The sequence below is a fragment of the Homalodisca vitripennis genome, chromosome 1 (assembly GCF_021130785.1).
Source record: "Homalodisca vitripennis isolate AUS2020 chromosome 1, UT_GWSS_2.1, whole genome shotgun sequence".
NCBI classification, from domain to species: domain Eukaryota; kingdom Metazoa; phylum Arthropoda; class Insecta; order Hemiptera; family Cicadellidae; genus Homalodisca; species Homalodisca vitripennis.
Window position 1 is genome coordinate 72,324,419 of NC_060207.1, and position 16,004 is coordinate 72,340,422.

At 36.2% G+C, this 16,004-nt stretch overlaps 1 protein-coding gene across 2 annotated transcripts in view; it reads left to right on the top strand.

Annotated features, from left to right (window-relative positions):
• The window catches only part of LOC124364440 (WD repeat-containing protein 47), a 327,293-nt gene that overhangs the window by 190,905 nt on the left and 120,384 nt on the right, over positions 1–16,004 (top strand). The window contains exon 1 of one of the 2 annotated variants that reach the window (XM_046819945.1): positions 3,258–4,063. The exons of the other annotated variant lie outside the window; for it this stretch is intronic. Coding sequence (XP_046675901.1) covers positions 3,302–4,063 — 762 coding nt within the window. The 5' untranslated portion in view covers positions 3,258–3,301. Of the gene's footprint in view, positions 1–3,257; positions 4,064–16,004 lie in introns of those variants that run through there. 2 annotated transcript variants of the gene reach the window in all.

Consider the following 16,004-nt stretch of genomic DNA (forward strand, 5'->3'; position numbering starts at 1 on the left):
TAATTAGAACAAATTAAGAAATGTTTACCCCAAAATATGACAGTTCATTAAAAGTACTTGAGCTTCAGTATTTACAACAGTATGATAACTTAAAATATTTATTATTAGTTAAGTACACAGATTTTGATTTATATGGCATTCGCCTCCATACTTGCTCGTGCTCCACAGACAGAAATGGCGCAGCTACGTTCTGACTGTGTTCGCCGCGCCAGTGTATGACTGGCTCTACACAGCCGTGCAACGTGTCTGGTGCAACAACACGCACAGACACGTGTTGTACAGCGAGCTGAATGTAAAAACTTCATTTCCAAGTTTTTTTTTATCCCAGAATAAAACAGAACTTTTTACACTGTACATTAAACTTGCAACGAGTTCCAAATCAATCTTGGAGTTCAATGTCCAAGATAGTAAGGCAGAGTGTTCATGTAACGATTTTGGGTGTGGTCGATACCCTCTCAGCCATACGTCCTGTCTGCTGCGTTTCTTCTCGTACACCATTATGCTCTCTTGGCTCTTGTCCATAATATTTGGTCACCATATGGAAATATTTACATTTACAATTATTTATTTATCTTATTTACATACCGGTATATACAAATATAGTGCCAACAGATGACCCGAGAAGGTTCCTACAGGGGCAAAAGTCTGTGAGAACCGAGTTGATCTTCTTCACTCGAGTTGCCAACACAATATTATTAATATACAGTAAACGATTTAGAACCAAATTAAAGATGTAAGGTTGTAAATGAACTGAAAATAACTAATAATAAAATGCTCTGTTTGCATGCATATTAATTAAAAATCAAGGAGAGTAAAACGACATCCCACACGCACATGCAGATTTAACTCGTGACAATTGTTAATCGTCCTCAATCAGCAATTACACATGCACTTTTTTATTTATTTATAACCAGAGACGTTTTATTTTTGTATTGCTCCGCTAAATACGATGTGTTTAATGGATTTTACTCCGTTATATGCCAGTCTCCAGTTTAAATTAATAATACCAAAAATAAATGTTTCCATTAGGCTAATTACTTGCAATAATAGGAAGATATTAAAGCAATGAACCTCATCAGTCTATTATTCATGTAAGACATTCAGTTGTTATGTACAGAGTGTTTCAGAAATCTTGTCTGATATTTTAAGGATCCTTCTACAGTTATAGTATACTCATTTGGATTTTAAACTATAGTATGATTTTTCTAATTTTTGTATTACGTATATATGTTAAAAAATTAAAAAATTAACTTTTAAAACCTGTATACATACTTTAACAATATTTGCCATGTATGGTAATATTAATAATGTATATAAAATAATTATAATGGAAATTTGACATGTATCTATTTTAAAATGTGTTACTTAAAATGTTTACTTAAATTGGCTCAAAACTAAAGTATTTTAAAATATTTTACCAGTATAACAATATCTGCTGTCCAACTACATATAGTTTGAAAACTATCGAAATATTAAACGTTCAGTGAAGGTTGCACGTGCACTCCGTAGTTCCTCCAGCCAGTTAGTTCTCAGCGCAACAATTACAATTACGTATTTATCGTAATTAGGTGATAATGGATTTATTAACTACATGTATACAATTTACGTTAGTTGTGGTATTTATATTGCAAAAGGTATAGTTTTGTATTTATAACCCATTTGATCGTATTTATTGTCATACCTTGAATTCATTATCGTCTATTATTAAACACAGTTTTTGTCCGTGTCAATGCTATTGCTTTACTCTGATGGTTAACAGTTGATTGTTTGGAACTTGCTTGTAATCAATCAGCTCGTAATAGTAATTTTTTTAACATTGTTGTGTTTTTAATAAAATTAAATGCAGTAAAAGAAGATGTTCTAGGATTGGTGTTATTGTATTTTTAAGTGATTGCTATAACCATAGGCAAGTTCCTCTAATATATTCGACAAGATTTCTGAAACACCGTGTCCAACATATCTATTGTTGCCCATTGTAAATTAAGTGTGAAGTAAACGGAGACTGGAGCAATGCATTACTTCCGAAACATAATTATGAAAATGTAGAAAAGGAGTAGTTGTAATAAAACGAGAACATTAGGGACTTTTGGAACATTAGGAAGAGGGTAAATATCCACATTTTTAAGCTGTAATTCTACTTAACAGTTGATGTAGATTACCTAATCTGGAAGACTATTTAAGTTCAATCACCTCGTTTGAAAAGTAGTAATTCAATAAAAAGAAATTATAATATCAATACGCTCAGTTATCCCACCTTAGTGTTTTCTTTTGGAAAGCTGGGAAGATTGACTGAGACAAGAACAAATGATTCAACATTTGTTGTGGAGAGGTTGAGCGAGATTGCAATTTGCTGACGTCATGCACTCAGATACGGTATCCTTCCACCACTTCTACTGGTAAACGTTCTTTACTCAGCCATACAATGTGCTGTTTTTGTTGTATTTCTTTGTGGTTTTCCGTTATTGGCTGAGCGTCAGAAAACTGACAAAATTCCTTGTTTGCCTGTTTTCCCAATTATATGTCGAAAACAAATTAAACTATAAATTTCTAATTATGCTTGAAACGTTATTTCTCTATACATAAGGTCGAGATCGACGATGGTTTCTCCACCCTAATTCTACGCATAACGAGGACTTACGTGACACGTAGTCGGTCGTACCTACTCCTATATTGTGTTTAGTACGTAACTCTACAGCGTAATATATAGTTACTAGCACTCTACTTAAAAATAACTAAAATATATCTTTAGGAAAATTACAGAACAAAACATATATTCATCGAGAAAGCATTGAAGCTTTAATTTAGACTAAAAGTAGTTCTACTTATTTTACGGTCTATACCTCCAGTATTTCAATTAAATTGATGTTCCCGAATAGAATGACCGTCATACCCAATGTCGTAATTTTAACTTACTTATTAAACCAAGAATATTAAGTACATTCTCTACAAATATATAAGGGATCAGCTTAATCTAACAGTTTATCAAGCTGCGTTTACCGAGAGGCAACTCAAATTCAATTTTATCAGTAAAGAGTTTGGTGACCTTAACATTATTTCTGCCTTACAAATCTAATAGGTTTCTAATAGGTTTTTCGTGTTATACGGGTAATATACCAATGGACAGAACTTATGTAAATATAAGTATTAGTTGTGGATATCAGTGTAACCGTATTACTGCAGTATAGTAGTGGGTGTGAGAGACCGAGTTATCAGTGTAGCGGGGAGAGCCAGGCCAGGTCGCTCCCACTCTGCTGCGCCTTGCCGCTGTGTGAGAGGCTCGCCACTTGCCAGTCAGTAGGCCATGAGCACAGCAGCAGTGAACCGGCTGGAGGCGCTGTTCCGAGACTGTCGGGTGTCGCCGGAGCGGCGCGTGTCCGTGGTCACCCACACGGTCGACAAGAAGTGCGACGTCCATGGCGGTTTCTCGGCGCTCAGACGCGGCTCCCTGGCGCCACCGCCGCGACGCGACAGCATACTCAAGAGCAGCGTGGGTCCACGTCGTGAGAGCATGCCAGCACTCAATCTCCACGGGAGGAGGAAAGAGTCCATCAGTTTCCGGAAGGACACGACCCTTCCGGCCAGGAGGGATTCTATGCCGGCTCTCAACACCCTCCCGACGGCCAGTCTCTTTCGGAGAGACTCTATAGTACTAGGACTCGGTAATCGAAATTCTAACGCCCATCCTTCTGCGTTTCCATCGATGCTGCGCAAGGACTCCTTGGGGTTATCTGTCGGATCACTGAGAAAGGACGGCTCCTTAAAGAACGATACAAGACCTATAGCAGCGTTTGGTTCCACTCTTCGTCGCGATTCTTTGGCGTCCTCCGTGGGCTCTCTTAGGCGAGACTCCGTGTCTTCCTCCAGACGTGACTCGGTGTCGTCCTCTCGCCGCGATTCTGTCAGCTCCAGTGGGTCGCTGAGGAGAGATTCCGTCTCCAGGCGCAGATTCTCCACCGACTCCTTGGATGGGATACGACGCAACTCCTGGGACCCTGGCCGTCGCAACTCCTCCGGCAGCTCTGGAGGATATGATGATCCGATTTGGGAGGAACATGTTACAAAGGTTAGTAACAGATTCCATTTGTCCCATTACTACATTATTTCCAAAGTTTCCAAATAATATGTTACAACATAATGACGTGACTCCTTATGTCGAAGTGTGTTTGGTAAAGCTGTAACTGTGTTTAATGTTCCAAATTACTCTTGTCAGTATTTTTAAAGCTGAATCGTGAACAACAATGTTCTTAATGCTACTTGATCTACTAATAGCTTTAATAATATACAACATTGAAGTGGTTATTTATTTTAAAATAGTACAGTATTGCTATGAATTATCCTGTCAAAACTATTTAGAATAACCCACTACGATTTACTGTCATTATTATAGTAGTACATTTCTCGACGTCCGTCCATCTCTTTCCTGTTATTGCTTGGCTCTGAAGAGTTCGGCTCAGTTCCACAGGCTCCATTTCCTGAACTGTTTCTGGAATTGGAGAAATGGAGGTCTTTCTATTCCAGCAGTTTAAGGTCGGATTTTAAGAGCGTTGTGCAACAAGCTTTAATGGTTTATTGAGCTATTTTAATTCATGCCACTTACAAATTACTCTTATTAAAGATTTAAAAAAGTAGTATTTGCTGTTCCATTGTAGCAACCACGCCTGTAGCATAAGTTGTTTGTAAAAAAAAACAATAATAGAAATAATATTAAATAATAATATATAAATAGTTTTCTAGTGTGTTGCACAAAATTAAATCATCACGTATATTTTGCTTGTATCAGCCTTGAAGACTTACACGTTTATGACTGATTATTACCGCTATTTATCACCCATTGTTTGACATTACCGTTTAATGATGGATTAGCCTATGTTAGTGATTCACATAAATAGCGTTCTCGTAACTAGAGCGCTGCTTAGAAGAGTGAATCATCACATGCTTCGGCAACGTACGTCACAACGTGGCTCTTGTTTACACACGTGGTTCTCCATCTGGTCATACTTGTGGTTAGTCTTGCGGTTTGTTCGAATGGTTAGGCCAAGTTTTACCTGCCCGGGCACCAAGACGATCCACTCATTAAGCTTAGTAACTGAGACCCGTGGATAGAATTCCTTGCTAGTGTTGCTGTAGGTTACGACAATTGTAATTAGGGCCTGGCCGTCGAATTGCGCTGTGTCTAACTAAAAAATTATTAAATTTTTAATTAATTTATGTTTATGTATCAAATAAATAATTAAAGAGTGAAGTTAAAATTAAAAAAATATTGGATTTACGATTATGATACATCTGAATACAGCCTTTTTCATAAACGTTAACGTCATTTGTAGTTATAAACATTTATATGAAATAAAATGTCGCCTTTCCATTGCACGCTTGATTAGTATATTTAGCAACCTTAAATTAAAAAAAATATACCTGAAATCTCAATTTGGGGTAGGCTATATCAGAAAGGATCGCGTTTTATAATATATATATATATATGAATATGATATTAAATTCTATTTTCACACTTTTTGCACTAAGCTAAAAGTTTATCATAAGGAGGATCACAATGTTTGAGGATAATAATTTGTTTAATAAATCAGTATAACAATTTCTATAAGTTTTAATTTTAATTTTCTAAACATTCTGTGCTTTTAATGAACAGTATTAGAAGTTAGAGACCGATCTCATGCCTCTTTCTGCCATGAAATATATGTTAATGGATTTGGGACCTTAATTTCAAATCCTGAACACTACCTACTAACGGTGATGTAGATACAAGGTGTACTAGCGATGAATGTTAAACAGGCACAACCTAGTATCGAAGGTTCCGACATAAGGCAACGAAAAAAATATTAATCAACCAATCCAACAAAGTCACTCTATCACATGTGATACTATGTCACAATTTAAAATGATATTATGATTGTGTTCAGGTAGTTTACGAATTAGTTAACTGTGATGTTATCGTTTATCATTGTTATCCATAAGACAAAAGTAAAAATGTTAGAATTGTATTTTTACTTTGAATTTTTACCTTCTGGCTGTAAAATCAATAGAGTTCTTTGCACCAAGAACAATCTACTTACCAAGTTTCAAATTTCTAAGATCTGTCTATCAATAGTTCTACCAAATAGTGATATGTCGGATACTAATAGGCCTTCAAATCATGAAATTATTCTTGATATTTTCCTCTGAAATCTTTATTCATGCAAAATATTAATGCTTTGAATTTGGACGAAACTTTTTGCAGTGGGTATGACCTGTGAAATATGGCTCATATTAGAACAAATGGTTAATATCCAGTAAACGATATATGGGAGTTTCCTAGACGCGGCACTGTTAGACTGCTATGACCGCGGCTACGGCTGGGTGCCGAATTCCTTCTCTCAACTCTGACCCGTGCTCACAACTAACGGTTCCACACAACCTGCGAGGAGTGCAGTGATTGCTGTCTACAAAGCCTTGCCTTGGGTGCCTTCCGGTAGTGAGAAGCGAGATCGTTGCCATAACCAAATGGAGGATGAGACATTGATAGTTAAACGAACGGGTTATTAAAAAAATAAAGATCGTTGTAATGGGCACCAATCATGTTTTATGATCCTAACACAATTTTTATTGTATTGTTAAAGGTTGACAGTTAGTTATTAATACCATGAAATCATCATAAATATTGTCCGTAAATACTCGTATGTGTGATTTTTTATGTAGCAACAAATTACTATATTATTTTTAACATTTATTTATTACTATGTTTAAAAAGCCTGACAAACGGCTTTTGAAGCGGTATAAACATTAGTTGTGATTTCGTGGTGTCAGCAAACTTCAATTAATCACTTAATGGCTAATAAGAAACATTTCAGCACAATAAGCGAGTGTGAATGGCTTATCTCGGTAATCGCGCGAATATATTTCTTGAGCTAAGTAAATGGAAAAGATCTGTTACAACGCTTGGTCTTTCAGGCTTTATCTTGAATATAAAAGGCATTTATTGGGGGAAATACGAGGTTCTTTATTCTTATTAATTTTTATTGTCGATTTGGTTTACTTCCCTCACTACATTTAACATACCATAAAGATTAAGGAGGACGAACGCTCTGCACTCTATACGAGTACACAAATTGTTTGTTGATGGAAAATTAAAGTCTGTGCGGTAAACTTACAATGCAATAATCTCGTATAAGCACTAATATTTTACATACAGTATGGTTGGTACTCGAGCCCTGTTAGGGTTTTTCTGTTTTGATAGTCAATGCTCAATTCGTTTATCGCATGAAAAATGACAGCTCTATCTATTACTCTGTGTTGCAATTTCATTAAATGGAAAAAGTAGAATTATATTGTTTGAATACAAGATAATAGAGAAGTTAAATTTGTATCTTTTGAGAAACTAGAAGCAAGATGTAAATCATTTAAACTCCATAATTACACCTATTAATTGTGTCATGACCAAGTCTATAACATTGCTCGTGGAAACATTGAAAGTTTTCTACTGTATTTAAACCTGTTCACTAGCTCCATCGCAAGCCGTCTGGTTTGCTCATATTTCCTTATACGTCAATATAATTAACAGATGAAAAACTTGACTTAACCTTATGTTAGGAATTTGAAGAATCTGCTCGATCCTGGTGGGCTGTGTATTTTAAATGAATTACTATTGAAAAAGCGAACAAACAAAGTAAAAAATGTGATACTATGTAAAAACTTATTAATTAATAATGTTAAATAACAGTAGCCTATGTCCTGCCGAAAATCCGCACCAGACTGAATCCGCTTAGATCTTTTTAATTTGACAAACATTTAAATATCCAAGACACCTCTTTCCAAAAAACAGTATCTTCTATGATGGTGAGAGGAAGGTGAAAGGGGACATAATCCGTGCAAAATGTAAATGATCATGTCTTACAGTACAAACCTGTTCAAACAAGTTACGTGACATTATTTCGATGAAGAAAGGAATATTGTTTAATATATTTTAAGTAAGTATTCAATATACATAACATTCGTTTTTCCTTTTACGTACCACAACGCAATGGCATGAGTGATTTAACTTAAATATAGATTGTAGTATAAGTGTTAGATTAGTTATCTACCTGAGAAAGAGATCAGATTTCATGTCTCGAAACGCGGTGTTGTTGTTTTTGGTTTCACTTAACGATAAAAAAGGTCCGATAAAGCCCCGGTTTTTTTCATAAACATTAAATTGTAAAATACAAAGTTTTCCCTTTTCGTATTACTGGAATACTATGTGGCTACCAGTTAGGGTAAGACAGCATAAATGAACAGTTTATACCGAGTCTCTGATGTGTACGATTGTGTTGTGTCTTGACGCTATTGACTAAGACAGTCCCGTGGCTATTGTTGTCTCTGTCTCTCCCCTAAAGTAGGTTTGTAGGAACTGAACAGCGCGGTTCTGCAGCTCGAGCGAGGCGCACGTTTCCCGTGCATCGGCAATAATCAATTCACTCACAGCTGATTGCCCGTAAAATCTCCGCCACTTGCTGCTGCATGGGAACTAACTTTGATAACCATTATCAGTAACAGTGTATGACTCATACTCGAGAATGTTATAACCGGTGACTCATTTCGCAGTCATTACTAAAATTGCTGAAACACCTCAGTAAATATTTGGACTTGAAGATGCAAAGAGGCATCTTTCTCCCCACCTATATGAGTAAATCCTACATAATCGTATAAGTTTTAGATTTGTATTAGTTATTGAAAGATCAAGTAACCATTAATTGGTTAATCCTTGACTGAAACACCTTGGGTATTGCTTTGGATATATATTTACCAATGTTTAATACTCTACAGACATGTAGCATTACAACATGTAATTTCGCAGCGGGTTGCAAAGGCAGATTGATGACTGGATCATTGATCCCATAAATCCAGGAGACTGAGAGCCAATTTGTATTATATAAGCGTACACCCTATTGTTCGTCAAATTGGTAAAGGAAGTAACGGAAAAGTCAAACCGCGCCAATTTAGGGGGTAGTCAATAAAGAAGAAAAGCTGTAAGATTTAAAAATATCTAAATAAGTTTTTTCAGTTATTTTTTAAGATTGATACATTAATTGAAACTACTGTCAGGCACCTCGTATAAAAGTTAAATTAGCGTCAGTATTACTTAGGAAGACCGACTATTTAACTGGGAATAGTAGTTTTAAAACCTGTTTTGTATAATTTGTTGACAGTAATTATTTTATTTTCTACGTGCTGAAAGTTAGTTTTATTTTAGGGGGAAAATGTTCTATTGGATTCACGAAACACTAGTTTGTTTGCTTGTACAATGCGATATGACTATCTCTAATTACATGTGATTAAGCCAAACTGACAGTTCATTGTCACTGAGTCAATTATATGTGAATCCTACTTAGATGTTAACAATTTATTTTATGTTTCCTTACACCATAGATTTATTTACGCAAAAAACGCTTGGACTACCAAACAATTAGTATAAAAATATGTAAATTTGAATACTTATTCGTACGGCATTGTGTCCATTTATAATCTATTGATATTTTTTTGTAAATCTATTTGATGGTTAACAATAGAAAGTATGCAGTTCAAGAATGAGGAAGCTGCCTTAATATTTTGATTATTTCAGTTTATGTCATTTAATGAAACTGTATGTATATTATAGGTCTTAGAAAACGGGTGAGAAGAATTTAAGGTGTAGACAGGTATGTACTTTGTTCCTTGAAAGGTACACATATAAAATTGTATATTTATAATCAAGAGAACGTTATTATATCGAATATTTGATGCTATATGTAAAACTTTCATCCATACAGTTTTTCAGGATTAATAAATAAATGAATACGAGTGTGTATAACCGTCTTTTTTAATGTCATAGCCACCTTGTTTACTTTAAAATGTAGACAGCGGTCGGGGTTTTAGAAGGAATTGAGAACAAAAACGAAAACACAATCCAGGTTAGATGTAGTGATGCTTTTCCGTGGAATATTTATTTAACAGGTCTCCGCCTCAGTTGTGTCCTGTTCACTCGCTCTTGCCGGTAAATATATGCCTGAAAATATTTAGTATTCGATTATTTTGTGAACAAGGAAGCGATGATGTCTAGCATGTATATGCGATAAACTGGCGCACTGTATTGTGGTGGTCGGTGAGCCTTGGACATGACCGGGCAGTGAGTCATGGAGCGAGACCTTGTACAATACTCTCGCCCAGCGCCTTGGAGCGCCATCTACGGCAGAAGGCACATTCTACTCGGCAACTTACTTCCTCTGTTTTGTCCTCAGCATTTAACTGTAAGGCACATTAATACATGAACGTGCCTCCTTCCATAGCACTTGTTGCAATTGTTTCCACAACTTTACGATCGTGGTTTATTGCCTGTTCAAGGATCATATGACTCTCTGTTATCTAGCACAGGTAGCATTATGTTCCAGCAGTGTTCTGCGTTTAATCATTGATATTATAAATAATTTCTTGTGTGTTATAACACAAATGCTAATTCTTACTAATACTTCCAATATTTGTATACATGAACCAAGTAAAAAAATTAACATAACCAATGTTTGAAGATGTTTCTTTAGCCCTGACGGTAACTACCATTTTTTTCACGGAATTAATGATACTCCACTGGAAATAGTGTGGAAGTCATCCCAGTGAGATAATCCTAACTTTAAACACGGTAATGTCCAATTATATAATTACAATTTGTTTCTGTTTGTACATGTAAATACTGATAAAAAAGCAGAAATATATAAAACTTCTAGTGGTCTACAACACTTTTAATTTAATAATGTACTGTACATTATTTCAAAACATTTCATATTGGTACGATCCATCGCTTACTAGATAAATATTTTAAAATGTTAAAGTAGTAACTTTGTCAATTACGTATAAAGAAATGTACAAACCTTGGGAGTTCGATGTTTTCCTTAAAAATAAGATTGTGTTTAACTAAATTCATCAAATGTATGTCATATTTTGTTTGTTACATTTCAAACATTACTTCTAATTCTTTAGCCATTCTTCTAAATGGTCTTGTGTAGTAACTCACATTTGTGACAGATGAATTCATTTTCATATGATTTTAACTATACATATTTGAATTTTACCCTTCAGGATGTGACGTGTTTATTAAATGGTCGGTCGTAAGGGTACTATTTTGTCATAGGATGAAGCAACGCTTCTAATCTTAGAGAAGAAACACAAAAGATCCTGGTCGACACCTGTGCTGTCCCGCCAGTTTCCAGGCCACCAAGAGGGAAAGTGTGACCCGGGTGACCTACAGATGTGGTACAGCCCTGGGCACGTGGAGGAGAGTACTGCCGTCCGGCAAGAGCGGACAAGTTTCACTTTTTGATGGCTTTGAAAACAAATTGCACGCGGCCTTAGAAAGGAACGGTTCGCGAAACTTGACGTCACTGAAGTAAATCCTGTTTTGGTAAGTTTCCATGAAGTAACCTGATTCAATGTGGGACACTCTTCAAATCGCACTACTCCCGAGACAATATTAATGTTTGTGGTGTGTGACCTTTCAGGAGTTTCGGATCTTTCCACCGATTCCTTCTCTACCAAATTTACGTATACGTAATCCTTTTTCATGATCCCATAGTTCTTGAAGAGATGAAGTATCCGATCTGCGTGATAGTTTTTCAAAGCTATAATTGACCTAAATAACCGTATTTCAGCGCACGGCGGGCTCAAAAAACCGAATAAAAAGATGAGTTGTGGGCAAATATAAAAGCTAGTAAGGACCATGGAAGGGATATACACTTAGTGAGGCAGCAGCTCAGGATCCTTTCCCTCATCGTCTATTGACTATCGGAACTCTTTCTTGATGTAATTGTCCGCCATACAAATCCTGAACTTCATCCCCACCGATGTTACTAGACTTAGGTGACATATAAAAAAATCCTAGCTGAGCTATTGGTTATTGTTGTTAGTTATTACAAAGATTTCTTGCGAATTTTTCGAATAACATGTTTATGCGATGGGAGTTCGCACAAGGCCAGAAGTTATACAGGAAAACTGTGAGTGAATATCCGAGGGAGTAACTGGATGTTGTGACCGCGATGGGACAATTATCCTGTAAAAGGTGGAACATTGAGGTTCCCCTGTTCGTCAACAACCACACTCTGTTCAAGTAGGTTGGCGGTGCCTCGGAGGTGTAATTTGTCCTACCTCTGGAGCTCGGTGAACCGTGAGGAGGTTCTCACCACTAATAGCCCGGTCTCGTCAGCTCCCGTGTTTCAACATGTAGAATGCAGTCTAGCATTTGTTATAGCTCTGTAATAGATCCGGGGGCAGTTCTAACAATACCTTTGTTTTATGTGATAATTGTTATTGTTATTCCTTGGTCTGTTTAGCAAGCCGATTTTCGGCCAATCGGCATCACTCCAGTGGTGGTCAGCCATAACCGTCTCACCGACTTGTAAGTGGTGTCTGAAATGGAAAATAGAGGTCGCAAGTTTATCTTGGTTGTTTCCTTATCGCTGGTTCTGTTTTGTGGTTGTTTCGTATGCCAGCAACCACAAGATGCGTCGGGATAGCGGTTGCCGTCAATTTCCTTTTCCCGCTTGTTTTCGTTTATTTTCCTGAAAGAGTACAAAATTACGATGAGTATATGGAGGCTGAACTTTTATGCTTGTACTATGGTAATGATTGTAGTTAGAAATTGATTCACTCCTCACATTTAAATGCCATAATGCTGCTTTAGAGAGAGATTTACCTTGAGAAAACATACTATCACTTACTGTCGTTCTCACAGTATTGTAAGCTACCTTATTACTTAAAAAGAAATACATGCAGACAGATAAAGGGAGAAAGATATAATTGTGGTGTATTACTCTGTAGTATCGTATAGTTAGAGATACTTGTTAATTTGTACGTCATTATTTTTGATTTCGCATCAATTTCAATGAACTAAAGTCCAGTGTGTGTTGCAGGTATGTTTTGGATGAAGGACGGTCAGATTTGTTAAGTATAACTGTATTCTATTCCATACTAGCAGTTAGGCTCGGCTTCCCATGCAATGTTCAAAGTCACAAAGTGCACTAAGTCATAGCCTGCTTAGTGAAAGCACTTAAAATATGATATGATGGTGCCCTATAACATTTTTAAAACGGACGAAGGTATATATTGAGTATATATTATGTCTGTGCTCATGATTAAGAGAATGAGAGAGGTTAAGCGAAGTTGCGACTGGCTCATGTATAACATTTGTCGTGTGTTGGAGCATTTATAGTTCAAATGAATATTTCCGACGTCAGAATTGAGTTTATTGAGTTTACCTTTTTGTCTCAATGAAGAAAATATGTATACATACGTATGACCAAAATGCCTAATACCGTAATATATTTCTGCTCCGTTCTCTTTGGAAAACATCAGCTGAATGTGTAAATAGCTGTTATATAAGTATAAATTAAATTTTCATCATGTCTCATGAATATTATCATTATTTTCCGAATCCAAAAATATTCTGGGTAACTTTTCCAATGTTATACTTCACGAAAACCCTCCTCGGAGTTTAAGTAATATGAAATAGCCTTTCTTGATATTACTGCTTAGCGAGTAATTTATTTAATGTGCTGACATCTCGCACATTTAATTTGGTTCAAAATTCAAAGGTGTATTTTCTCCCAACTAAGAGAACCTCCTTTAAGGCGTTTAGGTTTTCAATCCAGTTATACTTCGTTAACCTCAAATTTTAGTACTTATACTATCTACTAATATAGTTTTTTGTGATCTTAGGGTCCCAAAATTAATAATCTTGTTTAAATTTACGCAATGTGTAGGGGGTTGGGTTCCAAGCCTAGAAGTTCGATTACAATGGACAAAGGCCTAAATTGCCAGTGAGAAAGAGAGTAAGAAGAGGGTATAGCAAGGGTGTTTAAGCCAATGGAAACTGTCGGTCAGTTCGTACTGTCTAACATAAGCCGCTATCAATAATTAGAAACATTCCAAGGAATATTTGTAAAAGCAACTCTAAAATGTCGTACTAAAGTTAGCTAACTTATGCAATCGCAGTAATTTAGATCGTCGAATAATCCTTACCCGTGTATCGTAAGTTAATTGTTCTCGTAGTGCAGTCGTCTACTGACTGTGATACTAAGACTAGCGTTGCTTAGCTAAACGAAGAGCGTTGCTTGTAGTGCATATCCATCGTAAAGCGTGACGCCAAACATGTCATTGTAAAGTTTGTGATCAAATGGTATTCAGGACCATATAAGTTGCAGCTATCTATTAATTCTGTATTTATGCTTATCTCGTGATAGAGAAGTTGTGATTTGCCACGTATGTAGTAAACTCAGTCATGATGTAATTAATGGTTTTAATCAATTTTGCTAAAGAGTTCCTGTCTCAAGCTAAGGACCGGACAAATTCTAGTCGATGAATACGCCTGTAAAAATTTATTATCTTTATCAAAATCTCCCACATTACCTCGGTCACACTGTCACATAAACTTAATTAACACTCCAACATTATCGTACTATAACGCGTGCAATAAAAGTTTGATGTTAAAATAAGCTACTTTGCTAATTAAAATAAATGGGCTCGCTGTGTACTGTATACTGTTGGCCCTGTAAGCCAGATTATCCGAGGGCCGTGTCCCTACATGGTGACGAGAGATTTACTGCCGCTCCCACAACCTCCTTGTTGTTACGCTGGGCTGTAATTATTAATCTTTCCTTAATGGCAAGATATGTAGTCGTAGTACGAGGATTGGTTATTTTGATAGCCGTAGGCGTTATTTCATTATTGCTTCAATCAGCTTTCCATTTTCGTACATGGCGAATTGACGTATACATTAATTTCTCTGTTTAAAAAAACCATTAGCAAGTTGGACGTTGTTATTGAATCTGTTTTGGTTTTACATGTTGTACAAAAACATGAATGCATCGTAAAATATCAAGGGATTTTAAGCTATTGATCTGCAACATCCTAACAAACAGGCTAAATGTCCTATAGCATGATATTACAAAAAGCTTTATTTATGTGAAGCATCAAATTTGCTCGTGGACAACTTTGGCGAGCACCTTTCTAGTAATTCACATTTTATTCAGAAAATATAATTTTATAGGTTCGTTAAAAGAGACACCAATCATTTTGTTGACAACTAGAAGCTTCTTCTATGTCCTGTTAAGTAGTATATAGAAACAATTTATTAAGGAACGTTCATTTTTTGTTACAAAAACATTTGCCATAATAATCGTTCTCCTATTCATAATCGGCTATACGAGGATGATACCCGGGTCATATTATGTGAAGGCGAATCGATAAGAGATTTTCGTATATTGCAACCTAGTAATGAGATTTAAGGTTTAAAATTATATAATGTACGAGAGCATTCCACAATATTATTACTACTATAGCATTTGTGTCGTAAGTTTGTACATTTATTATTGTATACATCTTAACACATTTTGTTTCAGAAAAATGTCTGAAAGTCTAGTATAATGGAGGATTATAAAATTATGCTGCAGAATAGTAGTAAATTGGGTATAAACGAAGTGACCCCCATTCAGAACTTTACGACACGTTTCCGGTTTACGGAAAGGATAGCTTGAACTTTGATAAACACTAGAAACGAGAACTAGAGACTAGAGACAGCGTAACGGAGCTAGGCCGTCGACATCTGCCGCCATTCCCATGCTTATGACTTCTCCGCGCCAAATTGGAACCCTCTCTTCGAACTTTCTAGCACTTTGAGAATCCTCGTTACTGCTGTAATGTAGTGGTTGTACTCAATACCTTAGGTTACTGATAGTTTCCTAATAATTAACCTTAAAAGAGGTCGTATTATGATTTTAGCAATATCTGATAAAGCATGGATGACTTCGCCAAAGTATCTGCTGGGTCCAAGCGAAGTTCAATCACTATTAGGAGAGCATTGTCAAGCGTAATTAACTGTTTATGACTTTACAGTTTACTGTCCAGTTTCGACATCGGTTTTACTCCTAGTTTGAGCAGAACTGCCAACGTTCGTTATCACAACGTCCGGTCGTTGAAGACTCGTTAGCCCAAACATTTGCACAAACAGTTGTTCA